We start from the raw sequence: 23,325 nt of genomic DNA, 5'->3' as shown, positions 1-23,325 counted from the left end.
TCAGTAAAGGAATAAAAATAGTATAAACTCACAAGCTCAACAAATGAATGAATGAATAATTTCCACACATTTTTCCAAGATCACAAGTGTATGGAATTAAGGAGCATGACCACAGGCCTCTGTCTCTGTTTGTAATGTTGTGCTTCTTTATATTGGGTGGTGAGTTCAAGGGTGATACTCTTATAATTTTTATGAGAAATGTTTCAAAATTTAATAAAAAATAAATTGAATGGGGGCAGAATGAAGAATATTATGACCTCTTTGTTAGGGGTGGGAGAATTATAACAAAACCAGTTTGCCCAGCAAAATCTGGCTTTGGTTCTTGAAGGCACCCAGGACCATGGGAGGCAAGAAGGAGGCATTGGGGTAACCCCAGAGGAATAGTTAGTCAGTCTCTGGAGCTTCTGCATCTGTGATTCCAAGCCCACAAAGAGACCCTCTCTCCCCATTAATGACAAACGCAGGAGGTGGGCACTTTATTCTCTGGAGAAATTGAATCCCATTAGCTCAGAACTCAGACACATCACATCACAAAGGGCAAGCTGAAAGCAAGAGAATTACTGAGTGAGTTGCATACAAGCTCTGGAACCCCTGACTCCTCCCATGCCTTGCTCTCAGGAGCCAGATGTAGATGCCCATAGGCAAGAGACTGCTAACTATAACATGCAGGCCAAATCCATTCCACTCCACTCCCTGTGTTTGCAAATAAAGTTTTATTGGAACACAGTCACACACATTTATTCATGAATTATCTGTGGCTGCTTTTGTGCCATAATAGAAGAGCCAAGTAGTTGCAACAGACACCATCTGGTCTGCCAAGCCTAAAATATTAACTATTTTGGTCTTGCAGAACAAGTTTGTCTACCACTACTTTGGGTTTCTCTGGTGGCTCAGAGGTAAAGAATCTGCCTGCCAGTGTAAGAGACTCAGGTTTGATCCCTGGGTTGCGAAGATGCCTTGGAATAGGAAATGGCAACCTGTTCCAATACTCTTGCCTGAAAAATTCCATGGACAGAGGAACCTAGTGGGCTACAGTCTAGGGGGATGCAAAGAGTCAGACACGACTGAACGACTGAGCACACAATATCCCCAGAAACCTAAGAAGATATTTCATTCATAAAATAAGAACTAGATACCAAGATAAACAAGAGTGAGCTCTGGAAATGTAAGAAAGTGATAGTCCATAGTGGAAAAAATAAAGAAAATTTCAGAAGAACCAATAGACAAGAAGACGAGAAAAAAAAATAGAGAAAATTTAGAAATATTGGATTTTCAATTCCAACATTTAATTTAAAATAATTATAAAAAGAGAAGACCAAGGAGATGAAGGTTATGAAATTACCAAAGAAATACCATGAGATTTCTGGGAAATATGTGTGTGTGTGTGTATATATATATATATATATTTTTTTTTGCCCATTGTGCACAGTGAATAAAAACTACCAGCAAGGGTCGTGGGGAAATTTGAAAGCACTATAGCAATAAAGGGAGAAGGCAATGGCAACCCACTCCAGTGTTCTTGCCTGGAGAATCCCAGGGACAGAAGATCCTGGTGGGCTGCCATCTATGGGGTCACACGGAATCAGACACGACTGAAGCGATGCAGCAGCAGCAGCAGCAGCAGCGTAGCAATCAAGAGACAACTCTAAGCTTCCAGAGAGAAAAGAAACCAAACAAAAGAACAAAAATTAAAATGGATTCAGACTTCTCAATAGTACCATAACAAACTGGATATCAAAAGAAATGGAGCGATGCCTTCAAAATTCTGAAAGAAAAATGATTTTTAACTCAGGGTTCTATATCCAGCACTGTGAGTGAAGTATGAAGTAAAAGCAATTTTAGGCCTGCAAAGACTCAAAATATTTAGCTCTTGCGTATCCTTTCTTAGGAAACTGCTAAAGGATGTGCCTCAGCACAGCCAGGGAGTAGAACCAGTAGGCAGGCGTGGAATCCAGGAAACCAGGGCTCCCACCGAAGTGAAGGAAGGCCCGAGATGACGGTTTTGCATCAAGCCTATAGAACAAACGGTTCAGAATAGAGCAAGAGGACTCAAGACTTTGGGGAAAGGGCCTCCAGGAGACAGAGAGACAGAACTGATTGATTATCTGATGTGCTGTGGGAATGTATTGCTAGGTGTTTACACATTTGTTAGAACACTTAAAAAATGTAATACACTACTGAGCCCAGCAGCAAACAATTATTATATAGTTCAAAACATGAACACTGACTACTGATATAACATAAGTGTTACATTTGGAGGAAATGGTGGAGGGAGTTGGGGACTGGTAAGTAGAAAGTTAATCTTTGTTTAAAATTGATCATCAAAAGCAAGTAAGAAAACATATAATTTAGGAATATCCGTGGCCACAGGACTGGAAAAGGTCAGTTTTCATTCCAATCCCAAAGAAAGGCAATGCCAAAGAATGCTCAAACTACTGTACAATTGCACTCATCTCACACGCTAGTAAAGTAATGCTCAAAATTCTCCAAGCCAGGCTTCAGCAATATGTGAACCGTGAACTTCCTGATGTTCAAGCTGGTTTTAGAAAAGGCAGAGGAACCAGAGATCAAATTACCAACATCCACTGGATCATGGAAAAAGCAAGAGAGCTCCAGAAAAACATCTATTTCTGCTTTATTGACTATGCCAAAGCCTTTGACTGTGTGGATCACAATAAACTGTGGAAAATTCTGAAAGAGATGGGAATACCAGACCACCTGATCTGCCTCTTGAGAAATTTGTATGCAGGTCAGGAAGCAACAGTTAGAACTGGACATGGAACAACAGACTGGTTCCAAATAGGAAAAGGAATTCGTCAAGGCTGTATATTGTCACCCTGTTTATTTAACTTATATGCAGAGTACATCATGAGAAACGCTGGACTGGAAGAAACACAAGCTGGAATCAAGATTGCCGGGAGAAATATCAATAACCTCAGATATGGAGATGACACCACCTTTATGGCAGAAAGTGAAGAGGAACTCAAAAGCCTGTTGATGAAAGTGAAAGTGGAGAGTGAAAAAGTGGGCTTAAAGCTCAACATTCAGAAAACAAAGATCATGGCATCCAGTCCCACCACTTCATGGGAAATAGATGGGGCAACAGTGGAAACGGTGTCAGACTTTATTTTCCTAGGCTCCAAAATCACTACAGATGGTGACTGCAGCCATGAAATTAAAAGACGCTTACTCCTTGGAAGGAAAGTTATGACCAACCTAGATAGCATACTCAAAAGCCAACAAAGGTCCGTCTAGTCAAGGCTATGGTTTTTCCAGTGGTCATGTATGGATGTGAGAGTTGGACTGTGAAGAAGGCTGAGTGCCAAAGAATTGATGCTTTTGAACTGTGGTGTTGGAGAAGACTCTTGAGAGTCCCTTGGACTGCAAGGAGATCCAACCAGTCCATTCTGAAGGAGATCAGCCCTGGGATTTCTTTGGAAGGAATGATGCTAAAGCTGAAACTCCAGTACTTTGGCCACCTCATGCGAAGAGTTGACTCATTGGAAAAGACCCTGATGCTGGGAGGGATTGGGGGCAAGAGGAGAAGGGGACGACAGAGGATGAGATGGCTGGATGGCATCACTGACTCGATGGACGTGAGTCTCAGTGAACTCTGGGAGTTGGTGATGGACAGAGAGTCCTGGTGTGCTGTGATTCATGGGGTCGTGAAGAGTCGGACACGACTGAGTGACTGATCTGATCTGATCTGATCTGAGGCCCTCTATGGGGACCCACAGAGTCGGACATGACTGAATCAACTTAGCAGCAGCAGTAGCAGCAGCAGGTAAATGCTAAAAATAAATAAATAAAGACAGAAAGTAGGTGCCTCTGTGAGAAGGGATAGGAGAAAAAAACATTGCTGTTGCTTTTTGTACAGGAAAGTGTTTAGCACTATTTTATCATTTTAACTACATGAACTTTAAAAAAATGAAATTCTATTTAAAAAGATTATGATTTTTTAAATTATAACTGTAAAAACTGAGTTACTTTTTGGGAAAATCCTTTAAATAGGTTAACTCCTTTTGGTCTGCCAGGACTTTAAAGGCTTTATAGTAAAGAAATCCATCCAGCTGGGAAGGAATACTGGGCTGGCAGCCTTGAAAAACTGTAGCGTCCGCTGTGTGCCCCAGATGCCCTGAGATCTGCAGTCCCCATGGAAGGGTGATTCACAGGCAGGTTTGGACCAGTGTATCAGTAAAGCTAGCATAACCAGGGAGGGATGCACCAAGATTCAGGGAAAGAGTTAGGTGGGAAAAAGATATAAAATGTATGTGTATACTATGATTGCAATAATGCAGAAACAATATGTCCATCATGGGGAGAGAACAAGGACAAATGAAAACAGTTTGAGTTGTCAGAAGTGGGAGCGGGGGTCATATTTTTTTCCCTTTAACTTGGAATTATATGAAGATTGATATGATGTTTGTGTTAAACAGAATACCTGTTGTTATGGGAAATTGGTGGTATTCTTTGCTCTGCTTTCCTTCTACAGCTTAATTGCTTACACGGAACAGTACGTGGAATATGACCCTTTGATCACACCAGCTGAGCCGTCCAATCCCTGGATCAGTGATGATATCGCTTTATGGGACATAGAGATGAGGTAAAAAAAAACAAAAATGTTTTAATGTTTGGAAGTCGGGGGAGGAGCACAGTGCATGAGAATAGGAGATTATTATTATACCCCATCTTAATTTGACTCTTTTTATCAACAGAACAGAAACTCCTCCTGTAACCACCCAAATGATTTCCTTGCTCATGGTTTCTACCTCTTTATAGTATTGTATGTGGATCCTTTATGGCTTCCCTCTGACCTCTCTCTGATCCTATGGATGTTATGATAACTGGGACAGTCCGTCATAGTTGCTAGTTCTGACTTCTGGAGGGCAAGAATCTGTGGATCATTTGCTTTTCATACATTAGCAACAACAACAATAATAGCTAGCATTTACTCTGTACTTTGGAGAAGGCAATGGCACCCCACTCCAGTACTCTTGCCTGGAAAATCCCATGGACGGAGGAGCCTGGTGGGCTGCAGTCCATGGGGTCGCTAGAGTCGGACACGACTGAGCGACTTCACTTTCACTTTTCACTTTCATGCATTGGAAAAGGAAATGGCAACCCACTCCAGTGTTCTTGCCTGGAGAGTCCCAGGGACGGGGAAGCCTGGTGGGCTGCCGTCTATGGGGTCACACAGAGTCGGACACGGCTGAAGCGACTTAGCAGCAGCAGCAGCACTCTGTACTTGGCCTCTAGTAAGTATCTTCCAGTGAGTCACCACAACAGGTAGACATTATTCTCAGAATTGAACAGATGGAAAATGGGAGTTAATGGACTTGCTCGAGGTCACACAGCAAGAAGGTGGTAGGATTAGGATTAGAAGCCTGGCAGAGGGCCCCAGAGCTGCGGTCTTCATCCCTCTGCTCTTCTGGAGTAGCAGGCACAAAGGTTCTGTTCAGAAGTTCCTTGTGGATGAGAGAAAAGTGAAAGCGTTAGTTGCTCAGTCTGACTCTTTGTGACCCCACGGACTGTAACCCTCCAGGCTCCTCTGTCCATGGAATTCTCCAGGCAAGAATACTGGAGTGGCTTGCCATTTCCTTCTCCAGGGGATCTTCCCGACTGCAGGGATCGACCCTAGGCTCCTGCATTGCAGGAGGATTCTTTACTGTCTGGGCCACCAGGGAAGCCCATACAGATGAGAGAAGCTAGTGTGTTTACTTAATAGCTAAGCAACTAAAGCCCAGGGGGTCTTAGACCACATTGGAGATTACAGAAGGAATCCAGTATGTTGTGCCTTTGCACCCTCTGCCCCTTGGCTAGACAATTCTATATTTTGTTCTTCATTTCTTTGTATCTCTCTCATTCACTTTCACCCTTGTCTTTTTTTCTGACTTCTTTCTTAAGATGGAAACCTTGTAAGAAGGAATAGAAGTCACAGACGCTCATTATAAAAGGTTCAAACTGTCTTTGTGTATGCATGCATGCTCAGTTGCTTCAGTAGTGTCTGACTCTTTGCAGCCCCATGGAATGTAGCCCATCAGGCTCCTCTGTCCATGGGATTCTCCCAGGCAAAAATGCTGGAGTGGGTTGCCATGCCCTCCTCCAGGGGACCTTCCCAACCCAGGGATTGACCCTGTATCTCATGTCTCCTGCATTAGCAGGTGGGTTCTTTACCACTAAGCACCACCTGGGAAGCCCTTCAAACTTTAAACGTATATAAGAAAGAAAACTCTCTCTTGCTCCACCCCAGTCTCACTTTCCAGAAAGAGCCTTTGTTGATAGTTTAATGCCGTGGTTCCCAAACTGCACCCAAGCACTCTGGGCTGCTGCAGGGAACTCACAGGATTCCCGGGGGACATTCTAAATCGTTAAGGAAAACACTGATGTTTGACCTATGTCAGATACTGTATAAACGACTAACTTAAGGTAGTTCCCTGTTTTCAACATTAGATCACATTATATTCCTTTCAGTGATGCCATATCTTTGCAAATCCGGGTGTTCGGGGCAGTTGCTGTGATAAAAAGCAATTACTGGGCAAAAATCAACACGGAATAGGAAATGAAGGTGGCGGGGTTGAGAAGATGTGCAGCGCTCCACAGCACGTGCGTGCTCATTTAGGAGTAAAGTAAACATACTATATTTTCTTCCAATTTATATATATTTCAAATAACTCTGAAATAACTTAAAAACAACCCAAGCATTACCAATCTTTTTCATCTTTGCAAATCTGACAGATTAAAATGAACATCTCATTTTGCCTATATTTTTTTGTTAAAATACTTGAGAATCTATTCTTACGATTACTAGATACTCATTTTTTGTTGGTGGCTTGCCTGTTTTTTTGTGTTCTTTGCCTTTTCTCTAGTGATGTGTTTTGCCTTGGACGTGGGGATATAAAGCAGTCACATTTACTCAGATCACATAGTTAACATTATTTCCAGCTGTTTGTTTTCTGAATCTAATTTTTCTCCTTGTTTCTTTTTCTCTTCCTTGAGTTTTACTTTATTTTATTTTATTTTTTTACATGATATTACAAATGTTTCAATGCCATTCTCCCAAATCTTCCCACCCTCTCCCTCTCCAACAGAGTCCATAAGACTGTTCTATACATCAGTGTCTCTTTTGCTGTCTCGTACACAGGGTTATTGTTACCATCTTTCTAAATTCCATATATATGCGTTAGTATACTGTATTGGTGTTTTTCTTTCTGGCTTACTTCACTCTGTATAACAGACTCCAGTTTCATCCATCTCATTAGAACTGATTCAAATGTGTTCTTTTTAATGGCTGAGTAGTACTCCATTGTGTATATGTACCACAGCTTTCTTATCCATTCATCTGCTGATGGACATCTAGGTTGCTTCCATGTCCTGGCTTTTGTGTTAGCTTTGTTACCCTAGTTCTGGTCTAGTCGTGTGTGTGTGTGTGTGTGTGTGTGTGTGTGTGTGTCTGTTAAGTCACATCAGTTGTGTCCGACTCTTTGTGACCCTATGAACTGTAGTCTGCCAGGTCCCTCTGTCCATGGAATTTCCCATGCAGGAATACTGGAGTGGGTTGCCATTTCCTCCTCCAGTGGATCTTCCTGACCCAGGGACTGAACCCATGTCTCTTATGTCTCCTACATTGGTCAGACAGGTTCTTTACCGATAGTGCCTCCTGGGAAGCCCCATGTAAGAAAGGCAACTTCTTTTTAATTATTTCTGACATGCCCTTGGTAGTGCCTTTGATCTGATCCAAGAACTTAAATCTTTCTTTAACTTGCTTCTCTTCTCTCTCTCTCCCTCTCCTTTATTGCTACTCTTTTCTCCATTCTACCCTCTCTTTTCAGGAAATCCTTTGGTAGGAATTCTGGTCATCCGAGGTGTAGTAGCACTATCTCTTATCTTTTCTCTATTAAAAATTCCATCTCTTAGTCTTTTTCTTCTATATTCAAGAATAGAATCTCTTGAGTTACTCTTCAGAGTCACCAGTCTCAATGGTATCCATTCTGTGACTTTATCCTTCAACAAGTTTTTTTTTTCCTACTGAGTGCTGGGAGGGGTAGTTGACACTCGTGCTTTTAATTTCCAAGAATTTATAATATTCTTGGACTGCTTTTTCTTCACAGCCTGCTCTGTTCTAGTGCTGTATATCCTCTTGAATTGCCCTGGATGGAATTCAGATTTCTTTCATATGTCCCCTCTATTTCTGCCACTTAGTTTATTTCACAGGATCATTGATCAGAGAATCATCGTTTCTGTTCATTGTGTCATTACTCTAGCCACTATTCAGAGCAGATCGGTCCTTTCAGACAATTTGGGGTACTACTGGTTTGCATAAGTGAAGGTCTTGGCTTTCAACTTTCACTATATATTAGAACCACCCAGAGAGCTTATTTTAAAAAATACCAATGCCTAGTCCCCTCTCCAGGTCAGCTAAGTAATCATTTCTGGCAGTGGTGGGCTGTCTGTTTAATCTTACGCTAATTACAGGCCTGATCTGGAAGCCCAGCCTTTCCTTAGCCTCACGTTCCCGCAGCCAGGCGCGCCACTCTGTTTCGGGCCTGATGGGTTTAAGTCATTCAGTTTCCTTTCCATGGTGCACCCCAAGAAGGACACTCTTCTCCCATCTGTTGAGGGATCTTAGGGGGACACAGAGAGATCTGCAGAAACCCGTGAGCAGCAGGAGGAAACCTCAGCATCTTTGGAAGTCTCCCTGCCTTGCTGAGATGTTTTCTCATCCATATTAGCTCTACCAGCCCTAGGTTACACAGGCACCACCCTCTGGCTTTACTTCCCATGTGAGAAGCTGGCCAGAAAATGTCCCCCTTTTACTTAGAGACCCTCTTGGCCCAGGGAACCCGTGTCTCATATTTCTGAGTTCCTCCCCTATGACCCCTCATTCAGTACCTGCCAACTGCCCCTACTTCCAGTCTTGCTGCTCAGGGCTTGCGATTTTCCCAGGCTTCTGCTGGCAGCACTCAGTCACCTGATTCCCAGATGGCCCCACTGGAAGCCTAGGGGGCCCACAATCAGCTTTGTCCCCAGTTCACCTGCTTCACAAGTTCCCAAAGTTCCTCAACGTTTATCCTCTGCTGGTAGGAAATTTATTTGCCTCTTATACTCTATGTTTTATTTTGGTTTTGATATTTCACTGAACTCCAGATTCTTATCTGTTCCCTCCTCCTGGACCACTCTCACAGACCCTCACATGGCTGGCTTCCCTTTTCATTCAAGCCTCACTCAGCATTGGTGTCTTTTTCTCAGAAAGGTCTTCGGTGATCACTCACTCTGTAGTGGCCACCCCACATCCATCCAGTCTTTCTAGATCACATCCTCCCCCTGGATCTCTTTCTAACTAAGACTTACAGTTTATTTTAGCACCTAGACCTGTGTCTGGCATGTAGTAGGTACTCAGACAGTATAGGTTGGATGGAGGGTGAATGGAGAAGTGACCATTTTGTTGGTAATGCTGTTGGCATTTGGGAAAGGAAGAGAGGTTAAGTGCATGAATTTAATTCACCTTGATGACATTGGGATTTCCTCCTTCTTTCTTGTAAGTCAGCAAAAAAAAAAAAAAAAAAAGGCAAAAAGCATGATAGTTTGGGAAGATGGTAGCCACCTGTCCTGTTCATTTATTCAAACGTATCAGCACTCTGTCCCCAGGGGACTCACTGCCCCACAGCTACGTTCTGGCTCTGTTTTTACAGCTCAGGCTTCTACTGTCATCATAGCATCCAACCTAACACCTACAGTGTTCTGTTCATCTTCAAGCTAGTTACTCAGGTACAAGGGAGAATGACGAGAATGTGAGGCCCTCTTTCTTCTCCCAGCAGGACATTCCCACCCAGTCAGACGCTGGCAGTGATCGGGAACCTGCCTCTGGTGATACAGAGTCAGGGATCAGCGCCAACATGCTTGTTCAGTCTAGAGACCAAACAACCTTTGTGCATGAAACAAAGGCTGAATGTGACCAGCAAAATAAGCAAAGGTCATCTTTTTCTCAGTTTCAGTTTAATTTAATTTAACTAATAAAGAGTATTGAGACCTACTATGTGCTATCTTCTAAGTAAGAAAGTTTCTCAAGATACCCACGTAGCAAAGTGAATAACGTGCTGTCTTATCTCCCTGCTCCAGGATTCCTCCTTTTTGGCAAAGGACATTAATGTCACTTGGGGCACAGAGTCAGGCCCTAAGGGCAGGAGTGTTGGCAGAGACTCAACAACAAGTGGACAGGTTGTGCCCCATAAGAAAATGAGATGAATGTACTTTTTGTCCCCAAGAGGGGAGACCTCAGGGCCATGAAAAATGAGGGTGGAAAGAGGAGCAGAGAGATAAGAGAGAGCAAGCCTCTGTTCAGAGCCATGAAAACCCCTAGTGCTGAGGTGTCCGAGGACTTTTCAAAGTGGGAATACTGCATATGTGATTTCTAAACTGCCGGGGGTTAGATGGTGCAATGTGTACCCCCTTCTCAAGACCCTCCAATTTCAGTAAAGGCTTCTACCCTCTCAAACACTTCATATGAAGTTGGTTTTTGGTGAAGATGGGTGAAGTTGTATGGAAGAGTCGAGGCAGCATGGGAGACAGTAGGGGTCGTTTGGGACTTCATGTTCATCTGAGGTGGGTTGTGATTTCTCCTGGGCGTGAGTAAATGGGTACAGACTCTTTCCAATGCCCAGGGCAGAGGTCCTCACAGATAACGTCTGGATTCTACAGAGTTGAACATACTGTCTCAGCCATGTAGGGTTTATAGACAAACCAGTCAAAGACAACAACAGGGATTAATAGGATAATTGGCAGGATGAAGCATAGATAGTAAGAAATTGTGCTTTAATCCTCTCTCCTTCTCAGACAAACTATTAGATCTAGAAATCCAAGGATGAAAAAAGGAATGTTCAGGGGGCAATACAAGACTGCCTCTTTAAAGGATGTACCTGAAGTCTATTCGGTGAAAATTCTGAGAAGTCAAATTTAGATAAAGAAGATAGTGATTGCCAGGGCTCATCACTGAGAAAGAATCAGCCCCAAATTGCCAGATCTCAGTTGGAGAGAGCTCTGTCATCTGAGGGCTTCCCTGGTAGCTCAGTTGGTAAAGAATCTGCCTGCAATGCAGGAGACCCCGGTTCAATTCCTGGGTCAGGAAGATCCGCTGGAGAAGAGATAGGCTAACCACTCCAGTATTCTTGGGCTTCCCTTGTGACTCAGCTGGTAAAAAATCCACCTGCAGTGTGGGAGACCTGGGTTTGATCCCTGGGTTGGGAAGATCCCCTGGAGAAGGGAAAGGCTATGCACTCTAGTATTCTGGCCTGGATAATTCCATGGACTGTATAGTCCATGGAGTCTCAAAGACTGAGGTTACACTCACATGACTGAGTGAATTTCACTTCACTTCACTTCACTCCACTCCACTGTCATCTGAATACCACCAGGAAAGTGTCCCTGGGAAGATGCCATCAGCCAGGTAGTGGCTCTAACAAGAGCCACTGGCATTGCCTGCAGGATTGGGGTTCATGATTTGCCCTCCCCACATGGTATTGGTTTGACTTTCTCTCTTTGCTGGGCAACAGGCACATGAGCAAAGAGCTACAAGGAACCCGGCTCATCCTACTTGGTCAAAGGCATCCACTCCCAACTAGCCCAGTGTGCTGAGGGGCAGAGACCATCACTGAGCTACTCAGCAAGTTTGATAGAACTGTAAATCCATGGTATTAGTCAGTCTCCCTCCCTGTGGTAGTCAGTCTCCATATATAGCCCCATCAGGGCTTTCCTCTTTGTATGCAGGGACTGCTTCTTCCATGGAAAGGGGACACCTCCCTCACTTTTCAACCAGGCTGGCCTTGATGTCGTATTTAACCAACAGAGTATGGCAGGAGTAATATTCTGGGAACTGATCATAAAACAGCTCTTGGTCATTTGAGACATTTGCTCCTAAGACATTCTTTCTTAAAAACCTGTTGGCTGTGAGAAACCCAAGTGATCAGGGAGATCGTGGAGGTTGAGAGCGTTGCCTGAGCTTCTGGCCAAAACCAGCATCATCTGCCATGTGATGAACCATCTTGGATGTCCAACCCAGTCCACCCTTCAGATGACACCACCCCCAGCTACTATCTATCTACAACTCTTGAGAGACCCAAAGTGAGGAGTTTGGGCTCCCAGCTGAGCCCAGTCAACCCATGGGATGTTGAGAGAGAAGAATAAATCATTGTTTCAAGCCACTGAGTTTGAAGATGGTTTGTTCCACAGTAACAAACAACAGGACCACTCCTTGTTGAAGTATTAGGACCCTCAGGTTTTCTTGGAGCATTAAGTAATATTGTGATTGTTCCTTCAATAACCTTCGTCTTGAGATGGACTCATTGGTTATTCACTCTTTAAGGAACAATCCCTTGTTTCATAATTTTTCCAGTAACTCGAAACCTTTTGAAGATAGCTTGATGTTTTTATAGATAGATGCTTATTCTGAATCTGGCTTTATTGTTCTCAATTTGGGAGAAGAGCTGGAATGAAAGACAGACTCCCTGGGAGAGCCACCTGTCTTGGCTGTGTTAATTTGGGCTGCTCAGTGGGAGGCTGGAATTTGGTGAGAAGCAACAGGCATGGAAGAGAAATTAGAGTTCAAAAAAGGCATCCAGCTAGCGATTAGAAATATAAGGACATATCGATGTCAATATAAGGGCACATCATCCGCATTACTGTACACATTTTCTTACTGATTTCCCTTTAGTGTTAAACACGTGCTGTGTGAAAAGCACTATGATAAATACAGAGATGTGGTCTCTGCCCTCAGAGAGCTCACAAGATAGCTGCAAATAGAGTGACGTAAACCCTTTAAAAGTTAATTGATGGTACAAAACCGTAATTAGAGATATGTCATGAGAAAGCCTTTCTATACAACAGATGAAAATAGAGGGGCTGTGAGTTCCATGGATTATCTGAGTGAGACCAAGGGAAAGTTATTGTACTAGTCATCTGGGGATGGATGTCCAGAGATAACATTTCAGAATTATTTTATAACCACAGAGACCATTCCATGGTAGCAACATGTTCACATCTGATCTTGAACCTTCAAAGGGATGGTGCTTCAAACAACCAAGAGGTACAAGAAAGATGTATATAAAAGTTATATCCAAGAACCTTTTAATAGAATAGATCCCAATGACCAGATTATTAGAAGAAAAAGAGCAGATATAGGGTGCCCAGACACAGAAATAGGATTGTGAATAATGAGTAATTGAAGGAACCCAGATGTACTAGATTGAATCAGATCAGATCAGATCAGTCACTCAGTAGTGTCTGACTCTTCGAGACCCCATGTATCGCAGCACGCCAGGCCTCCCTGTCCATCACCAACTCCCAGAGTTCACTGAGACTCACGTCCATCGAGTCAGTGATGCCATCCAGACATCTCATCCTCTGTCGTCCCCTTCTCCTCTTGCCCCCAATCCCTCCCAGCATCAGGGTCTTTTCCAATGAGTCAACTCTTCGCATGAGGTAGCCAAAGTACTGGAGTTTCAGCTTTAGCATCATTCCTTCCAAAGAAATCCCAGGGCTGATCTCCTTCAGAATGGACTGGTTGGATCTCCTTGCAGTCCAAGGGACTCTCAAGAGTCTTCTCCAACACCACAGTTCAAAAGCATCAATTCTTCGGCACTCAGCCTTCTTCACAGTCCAACTCTCACATCCATACATGACCACTGGAAAAACCATAGCCTTGACTAGACGGACCTTTGTTGGCTTTTGAGTATGCTATCTAGGTTGGTCATAACTTTCCTTCCAAGGAGTAAGCGTCTTTTAATTTCATGGCTGCAGTCACCTTCACGACCCAGATAATCACGATGGTGTGATCACTGACCTAGAGCCAGACATCCTGGAATGTGAAGTCAAGTGGGCCTTAGAAAGCATCACTACGAACAAAGCTAGTGGAGGTGATGGAATTCCAGTGGAGCTATTCCAAATCCTGAAAGATGATGCTGTGAAAGTGCTGCACTCAATATGCCAGCAAATTTGGAAAACTCAGCAGTGGCCACAGGACTGGAAAAGGTCAGTTTTCATTCCAATCCCAAAGAAAGGCAATGCCAAAGAATGCTCAAACTACTGTACAATTGCACTCATCTCACACGCTAGTAAAGTAATGCTCAAAATTCTCCAAGCCAGGCTTCAGTAATATGTGAACCGTGAACTTCCTGATGTTCAAGCTGGTTTTAGAAAAGGCAGAGGAACCAGAGATCAAATTGCCAACATCCGCTGGATCATGGAAAAAGCAAGAGAGTTCCAGAAAAACATCTATTTCTGCTTTATTGACTATGCCAAAGCCTTTGACTGTGTGGATGACAATAAACTGTGGAAAATTCTGAAAGAGATGGGAATACCAGACCACCTGATCTGCCTCTTGAGAAATTTGTATGCAGGTCAGGAAGCAACAGTTAGAACTGGACATGGAACAACAGACTGGTTCCAAATAGGAAAAGGAATTCATCAAGGCTGTATATTGTCACCCTGTTTATTTAACTTATATGCGGAGTACATCATGAGAAACGCTGGACTGGAAGAAACACAAGCTGGAATCAAGATTGCCGGGAGAAAGATCAATAACCTCAGATATGCAGATGACACCACCCTTATGGCAGAAAGTGAAGAGGAACTCAAAAGCCTCTTGATGAAAGTGAAAGTGGAGAGTGAAAAAGTTGGCTTAAAGCTCAACATTCAAAAAACGAAGATCATGGCATCCGGTCCCATCACTTCATGGGAAATAGATGGGGAAATAGTGTCAGACTTTATTTTTCTGGGCTTCAAAATCACTACAGCAGCTATGAAGACCTACTAGGTTGAATAGTGTCACCTAAAAATTCAAGTCCTTCCCAGAATCTCAGAATGTGACTTTATTTGGAAACAGGACCATTAAAGATGCAATTAGTTAAGATGAGGTCACCCTGGGGTAGAGTAAGCTCTTAATCCAATATGTTGCTCTTGTTTATTTGCTAAGAGTTGTGTCCAACTCTTTTTCAACCCCATGGACTGTGGATCGCCAGGCTCCTCTGTCCATGGAATTCCCCAGGCAAGAATATTGGAGTGAGTTGACATTTTCTTCTACAGGGGATCTTCCCGACCCAGTGATTGAACCTGCATTGACTGCATTGGCAGGCGGATTCTTTACCACTGAGCCACCAATTGGAGGGAAGTCCAATCCAATATGACTGATGTCTTTATAAGGAGAGAAAACAGAAACACTGGCACATACAAAGTAAATGCCATGTGAAAAGCCAGATACAGAGGCAGAATACCATGTGATACAGATACAGAATACCATTCTAACAGAGGCAGAATACCATGTGATGACAGAGGCAGAGATTGGAGTAATGCATGAACAGGCCATGGATGCCAAGGATTTCTGGCAGCATCAGAAGCTAAGAGGAAGGCATGGAACAGGTTTTCCTCTAGAGCCTTCAGAGAGAGTGTGGCCCAGTTAACGCCTTGATTTCAGATTTCTAGCCTCTAGAACTGTGAGAGAATCAATTTCTATTTTAAGCCATCCAGTTTGTTGGTATGTTGGCCAACTAGGAAACCACCACGCCAGGGTAGCCTATCTCTCCAAAACGCCTTGTTTCTGCTGAAGGCTGAGCTTGCAGCTTTCTGTACATCCAGACATCTGTCTTACACCTCTGATTCTGCATCTAGAGACACCCCTGGCTCTCTGGCTTACCCCCAAAATGGCCCTTATCCTCCACCACCCTTCCCCCTGCCACCACCAAGGAACCTGGTGGGATGAATACGGACTCACTGCTTGCAAACCAGAAAGTAGTGATGCTGGTGGTGTGTCCATAACACAGTCACGACAAGACTGAGCAACTTTCCACACCTGGCTCTCTGGGCACAGCCACTGATTGGGGTACAGCTATCATCAGCACCATCCCCGAAGAGCCCTGCAACCTTGGTGGCCATCACAGGTCACAGCATGACCCTGGCAGAAGCAGATGTGTTCCTGCAGCTTGGTGGGGCTTCCATTTGTTGCTCGCCTCAACCCCTGGGTGGGGATAGTAACAGCGCTTTTTATCCTCTGGAAAGCTGTTGAGTTTGATTCTGTGGCTTGAGTTTGAGAGAATCTAGGATCTGTCTTCTTGGCTCATTACAGAAAGCCCAGCCTGGAACTTTGGGAAAAAATCTTTCTTGGAATTCCTCATTGTTGGTGGCTCAAATGGTAAAGAATCTGCCTGCAATGTGGGAGATCTGGGTTTGATCCCTGGGTTGGGAAGATCCCCTAGAGGAGGGCATAGCAACCCACTCCAGTATTCTTGCCTGAGAAATTCCATGGAAGACATCATAAAAAAGTTTGTGTCTATTTTTAAAAAGAAGAGAAATAGGTGGATGTGATTGCTGTACACTGTGCTACAGTGCAGGGCTCACAGCTTAGTGCTTGCAGATAAAATGCACCTTCCTTACATCATTTGCTGAGGCTACAGTGTAGTGGTTCTGAACCCTGTGGGCAAGAGCCTTTTAATGTGGCTAGCATTCATTCCACACCAACACACTTTCTGTTTCCACCTTCCGTCCTTGGCAACAGAGCTGCATGGGGAGCATATGTTTGGACTTGGGGAGTGAAGAGACGACTACTGTTGAGCTCCTGCAAAAAGCCTGAAAATGAATGGAATATTTTCTCCACCAGTTTTTGAAGTTTTCTTGTATCAACCAGATGACAATGAAACTGTTCTGTGTTGTGCTTAGTCACTCAGTTGTGCCCGATTCTTTGCAACCCCATGGACTATAGCCTGCCCCGGTTCCTCTGTCCATGGGGATTCTCCAGGCAAGAATACTGGAGTGGGATGTCATGCCCTCAATGACAATGAAGCTACATACTTCGTTATTTGGCTCTCCAGAGATATACCTTCACCACCCTAGAATTTAATATCATGCTTTTGACTTCTGTTGAAAGCATTTGATTCACGGACACATGCTGTTATCTCCCACTCAAGTGGTGGACCAGCAGTGGAATCTTAGCCCCACCTCAGACACACAGAATTGGAATTCCCAGCTTAACAAGATCCCTGAGTGATTTAAGTGCACATTAAACTCTGAGAAGTTTGCATGTTATGAAAAAACTCAAATGAACTTTTTGGCAATCTAATAGCTGTATGTAAAAGCTTCCTGCACTTTTTTTTTTTAAATAAAGGTATCAGAAATATCATTCATTGTGCTTCAATGCTCCTTATGTAAAGACTTGTGAGACGCATCCTCTTATAATTCAATACTAGAGCAAAGGTTGTCTTTACTGACAAACTTACATATTACCTCTTTCAAACGTTGAGAGTGGAGCAATCCATTCAAATCTCTTTTTATCTTGGCTCCAGGGAAGCTCTAAAAATTTTTTTGTTCACTGGCAGTAGTTCCCCTAGCCTAGCTTTTCTGGTATAATAACCATCCCCTACTAAGACTTATCATCACTTGTTTTTATTACTATTCTTTCCTATATTTGGGTTTCCCTGGTAGCTCACTGGTCAAGAATCCACCTGCCAATACAGGAGACATGGGTTCAATCTCTGGGTTGGGAAGATCCCCTGAAGGAGGAAATGGCAACCCACTCCAGTATCCTTGCCTGAGAAATCCCATGGACAGTGGAACCTAGTGAGCTGCAGTCCATGGGGTCACAAAAGAGTTGGACGTGACATAGCAACTAAATGACACCAACCAAGATTTACCATCACTTGTTCTTATTATCATACTTGCCTGTGTTTAAGGGTTTGGGGATTTTGTTATTGTTTTGATTTTGTAATTGTGTGTTCTTGTAAACCTCTGATTCTTTTTGGACCTAAATTAAACATCAATAAATCAATGGATATCAAAAAAGGAGGGGGGGATAAATATTGGTAGACCAATGTGTCTCAGAGTTTAAGGTGCACTTAAATCACCCAGGGATCTTGCTAAGCTGTGGATTTCAATTCCACAGGTCTGAGATAGGTCCTGAGATTTCCACTGCTGGTCCACATACTACCACTTGAGTGAGAGATAGCAGTATATAGCTCATGAACTAGAAACCTATTGCTGCTTAAAGAAGTCAGAGGAGTAAATGCAGCAAAGGAACTGTAAATGGAAAGAAGTGGAAGGAAATATTTTCATCTTCCAACACCAAATGAATAAGACCAACTAACTCTCTGTCCCCCCTCCCTACACTTTGGTTTGGAGAGAGTCCCATGGACATGAGGCAGCATGGCAAAGCTGAGGGCTGTGTTCTGGAACCACACTGTCTGGACTTGAGCCTCAACTCCATCCCTTCCTAGTGCGTCTTTGGGTAAATTGTCACTAGGCCTCAGTTTCCCTATCTGCAGAATGGGGATGGTGTTAGTACATTTTTCAGAGTAGTTTCAAGGACTCACTGAGTTAACAGGTGTGAAGGCTGGGAACGATGCCTGGACCATTGTAGACACTGTACAGGTGGTGGTTAAATCAATGAATGGATGCAACATTCTGCTTCTAAGCACCTGTATTGGGTTTATCCTGGATGAGTTGATGTATTTCTGATCAGTTGAACATCAATTGGTTCTAAACTGGACTCTGTTTTTCCCCTGGGAATTGAGGAAGGGGCAGGAGGTGGGGGCAGCATCTTTGATGAAAGATCAGATTCACAAAGCATCCTCAGTTTTTAAGTGAAAAAAAATAAAATGGTGGAGTCAAGAGTTGGACCTATGACTGACAGGAGTGGCCCAGGGAAGCCAAATCAGTGGAGTTGTGGTATGTCCTGTAAGCAGCACTTGGCGAGCATCCCCTCAATGGGGCCTCTTTCAAACACCTTCTTTAAAGAGACTTTTACCCTTGGCTGATGTTGGTGTAAAAAAGTCTGCATTCAGGATTTGTACAGGTTTGATGGAATCTGTCACTTAAATGAGACATTTCCCTTTGGCCTGTGACAGCCAAATAAATTTGAGTTGTTGAAGAAACTTTGCCACAGGTTTCTGCCTGGTACTGATCACCTTTTAAACCTTTGTTCCCTCTCCCAAAGCAAAGAGCCCAGCCAGCAGCGAGTGAAGAGATGGGGCTTCTCTTTCGATGAGATCTTGAAGGACCAGGTGGGGCGGGACCAGTTTCTACGATTCCTGGAGTCGGAATTCAGTTCAGAAAACCTCAGGTACATCTCTCCAAGGTTTGAGTTGTGCGCAGAGTATCTGAAGAAATTTACATCATCAGTTTCCCTCCCCACCTCCCTTTCTCAGTCAAATGCTATGGCTCAAATTCAAATTCCAATTAATGTGGCCAAGGTTGGAGAACAAACTTTATGTTCAAGCTTTATTATCACTGGATGAGCACCCACCAACACCACAATTTTTGGTTCTTTAAATCCAGATGACATGTGTTCAAGCTATTGGAAACATGTCTTCAATAATAAGTCAATGGTCGAATGGATTTAATGACACCATCCTTACACTAAAACCATAAAACCATAGAGCTCCATGGCAGAAAGGGAGCTCAGAGACCTTTCCCTTTAAAACTTTCCAGTCTCTGGGGTCCTGAATACTTGACAGGCTAACCAGAAAAAAGAGGGGTCAGTGGGTTCACTTCAGAATTTCAAAAAGTCACAGTTAATACTGTTCAAGAACTGGAGACATAACTATAAAAGCTAATCAAAATATACTTTTCCTTTTGGGGGGAATTCTAGCAACTCCATGTAGTGGTTACTTTGGTCACTTGACACCAGTGAAAACATTGATTATTCTATTGATCTGTGAGTAATCAAGATGGGGAAAATGTACTAATGTGTTGATAGTTACTGTCTAGTAGAAAAAAAAACTTTTAAAACATGGGGTTCATTGTAAGAGAAAAGAAAGGGAGCTTGTAAAAAGGGGTAGGGATCATGGTCATGTAAAACTGAGTAACCTGGGATTTATTCAGGCTTTCATTGTATTAGATGTAGAAACAGAGACATACAGAAAATGTGACTTATCTAAGACCCTGACTCATCTTGGCCAAGTCTTGGCTTCTCAGTGGGTAAGATGGAAATCTCAGTGTTTTATTGGCACCAGGCTCTCTTTTACATACAAGGTTAATTCCCATCTTCCAATGGCATTTTTCCAAAGAGTGACTTTATTAATTTTTTTTTTACTTTAAAAAGACCATATGCTGTGAACAAAAGACTGTGTGCTATAGTGTTAATGTGCAAAATCCATGTTATATATTCGGAGTTAGAGACCATATCAGTCCCGTACATCAATCAAATGATATTTATCACACACCTATGCTGTCTCCAGCCCCCAAGAATCTGCTGAGGGGATGTAAGAAAGACAAGATGCATGATCTTTGCCTGTAGCAACCTTGTCGGTCCTTGAGAAAAACACACAAGAAATCCTTAAATCATTAAATGAATATAAATGAGTGTAAACTCTGAGAACCATTTTGGTAATGTTTTCAAAACATCTTACCAGAGTAGGCACATCATAAGCTGGGCTTTGAAGAGTGTACAAGATACTGATGTAGACAAGAAAGAGGGAGGGGGGCTGTTCTCAGCTGGAAGACCCTGAGAGCAGAGCTGTGGTGGAAGGACCCTCGCACACCACGCAGTCCTGGGAGGATGGGTAGATGCTGATTAACTGGAATAGCGAGGCCGTTCCAGGAGGCTGTGTACCTATTGTAAACCAGATAAGGTTGTATATCTGATTTCAGGTTATGACACAGAAGAGCTCTTTTCTTGTGCTAAGGCATTATTCTACACTTTGCTTCAATTCCTAATTGAGTATTTGTAATAGAAGGCTTGACTCTGGACCACTTTATCAGGATGGTACTCAGACCAGCCTCCTAGGCCGTGCCTGCAAATGTCCTGAGTGGGAAACCACCCCCTCTGTGGCCAGCATGGTGTGCCCAGGCAGACTCTGCATGACTAGTTCAGCCTCAAATCCCACCCTCAGCTTGGTCCCCATGAGCTAGCCCTGGGGGTTCTCCCCATGTTCCCTGCTCATCCCTGTCCATGGGGACCCCAAGATGGAGTGGTGTGTGGTTTGTGGTTTAGTCACGAAGTCATGTCCGACTCTGGGCAACCCCATGGACTGTAGCCAGGCTCCTCTGGAGTGCGTTGCCATTTCCTTCTCCAGGGGATCTTCCCCACTCAGGGATCGAACCTGGGTCTCCTGTATTACAGGCGGATTCTTTACCAACTGAGCTACTCCAAAAGCCCATGGAGCTGTATAGAGGCTCCCTTAACCTGGCTATTTCTCAGCCACCTGCACCATTGTGGAGATTTGGAAGGATGACCACAGCATCCTGGTCCTTGTGAGGGGCCCTGGGGTGAGAACATGAACTGGTTCAGCACTGCCTTGCCCAGTCTGAGTATAGCCAGGGCCATGAAATCTGCATGCATTTCAGGCCAGGAGCACACGGAGGAGGCTGTCCCTGGCAGGTGTCAGTGCCCCCTCCTGCCTTACCACCTGTACTCTGTCAGCGTCTCGCTCCAGGAGGGCTGCAGTCAGTCCTGGGTGAGAGAGTGCATGTGAGCGGGTGTGAGTGTGCAGTAACTAATCTCCTCCCCCAGCGTGAATGCATAAATCCAGACTTAAAGAGGGTCCCTTGTGATCCGTGACAAGAGAGCGGATAAAGGAAATAGAACAACCTGAGATAAAAAGTATAGCCCAAGAGCTTCTAAAAATCCTCTCTGCAAGCCCAAATTCTACTTGTATGATATTCAGCATAATTGGATATATGGGGGAAGCTTGGTTTTAAATCACACTACTTTAGGACTCTTGGGTCACCTAGAACCAGGTCCTTTCCTCCCCCTCCATTTGCAGTCATTCCTGTGGCCACAGATACCAGCCTGGCGTCCGCTGTGACCCAGCTCCTGAAGGTGCAGAGTTGAATGCATCTCACCCCTCGCCCAGGGCATCCTCAGGGGGCCCTGTGGCTGCACCTCCCCTGTGGTCCCTGTGAAGGGTGGACGCCAGGGCCATGCCATGCAGCACAGCTCGAGGACACTGCCCATCTATGGCTGGCCATGCCGGGATGGTCCTTCCTCCCCCAGACTGGTCAAGCCCAGGCAGCTGGCCTTGGAGCAGGGGAGGGAAAGAGAGAGACTGACCGGGACTCAACTGGATCCACTGCAAAGGCTTCTCCATGTCCGTCTCCCCAAGCTCCTTTGCATCTCTCCAGTGAAAAGGGTACTTAGAGCGTGATGTTTTTGCATGATGCCTAGAAAAATCTTGCCAGCTCACCAGCCAAGTGGTTCAATCTCTGTCAGCGCTTCAGAATACAGAGAAGAGGAGCCCCAAAGAGGCATAGGTGTTGCTCTCACCACAGCAAAAGGTCACCCTGAATCCTTTAAGGAAAGAGGTCTGTGGTCATACAAGTTGACATCTTCTTTCATCATTTTTTGGGGGGTGAGCCTGTGAAATGAGGGAGGGGCAATATCTCTAAGCACTGGAGGCCATGTGGCCAGGGCATCTGCGGCAGACAGCAGGGCTCATGGTTGTAGGCTGCTTGTAGGCTGAGCCCAGGGCTCCATTTGGATAGGGTGGGCACGTGTCTCCCCATGGGAGACAGCTGTTTGCTCAGAGCCTCTAGAATGCATGCAAGGTGGGACCTCCTGGTTCTGAAGCAGAGGGTCCCAAGGAGTGGTCTGGCTTGGTTCTTCTCTTTTCTCTGTGTGATTTCCTAGAAGGGTGACAGGAACCCCTTGCCCCTTGCCACCTTTGCCCCCTCTCTTGCACAACAAATCTTTTTTTTTTTTTTTTTTTTTGGTTGTGCCGAGAGGCACGCAGGATCTTAGCTCCTGGGCCAGGGATCGAACCCACGCCCCCTGCCGTGGAAGCACAGAGTCTCAGCCACCAGACCACCAGGGAAGTTCTACGACCTGCACAAGTCTTCATCCTCCCTGACTTGACCACCACTGCCTCTCGGCAGGGCACGAGTTAAAAATCAAAACCTGCAGCCAAGAGCGTCCCCCGTACATTTTTTATGAGCTGTAATGTCTCCTGAGAGAACGTGGTTGTTCTTCTAACCTGCAGATTGATTATCCTGGTTCCACACAGTGTCAGCTGAAGGGAGAAGCAATTAAAGAGAGCGCAGGAGTGTTAGCAGTTTGTCCTGGAGCGCTCCAGCCTCCCAGTTGCCCCGAGTCCTAGGAAGACCCCGGGAGGTGGGCCAGGCCCGGTGGGCTTCCCCGAGAACCGAACACATGGTTCATGGGGACAGAGGTGCTCACACGGCACTCGGACAACCTGTGGCATTTGGGCCACTGCCCCGCGAACGTTGCTCAGCTCAGGTAGCGCTGCTGGTGGTGAGATCCCAGCCCAAGCAGAGACCAAGTCAAGTGGCAGCAGTTGTTCCTGAGTCTCTCTTGGCCAGCAGAGGGCACAGAGGCCCTTCCTTCTGCGTGGATCT

General features: G+C 44.5%; 1 protein-coding gene across 15 annotated transcripts in view; it reads left to right on the top strand.

Annotated features, from left to right (window-relative positions):
* RGS6 (regulator of G protein signaling 6) overlaps window positions 1-23,325 on the top strand; it is a 639,493-nt gene that overhangs the window by 556,509 nt on the left and 59,659 nt on the right. For all 15 annotated transcript variants that reach the window (XM_044924782.2, XM_044924778.2, XM_044924776.2 and 12 more), the window contains 2 exons: window positions 4,493-4,603; window positions 18,968-19,093. In XM_044924782.2, the coding sequence (XP_044780717.2) occupies window positions 4,493-4,603; window positions 18,968-19,093 (237 nt within the window). The remainder of the gene's footprint in view (window positions 1-4,492; window positions 4,604-18,967; window positions 19,094-23,325) is intronic.

The sequence above is a fragment of the Bubalus bubalis genome, chromosome 11, assembly GCF_019923935.1.
Source record: "Bubalus bubalis isolate 160015118507 breed Murrah chromosome 11, NDDB_SH_1, whole genome shotgun sequence".
Classification (NCBI taxonomy): Eukaryota; Metazoa; Chordata; class Mammalia; order Artiodactyla; family Bovidae; genus Bubalus; species Bubalus bubalis.
The sequence above is the reverse complement of the archived record's forward strand: the minus strand, read 5'-3'. Positions and strand labels throughout refer to the sequence as shown.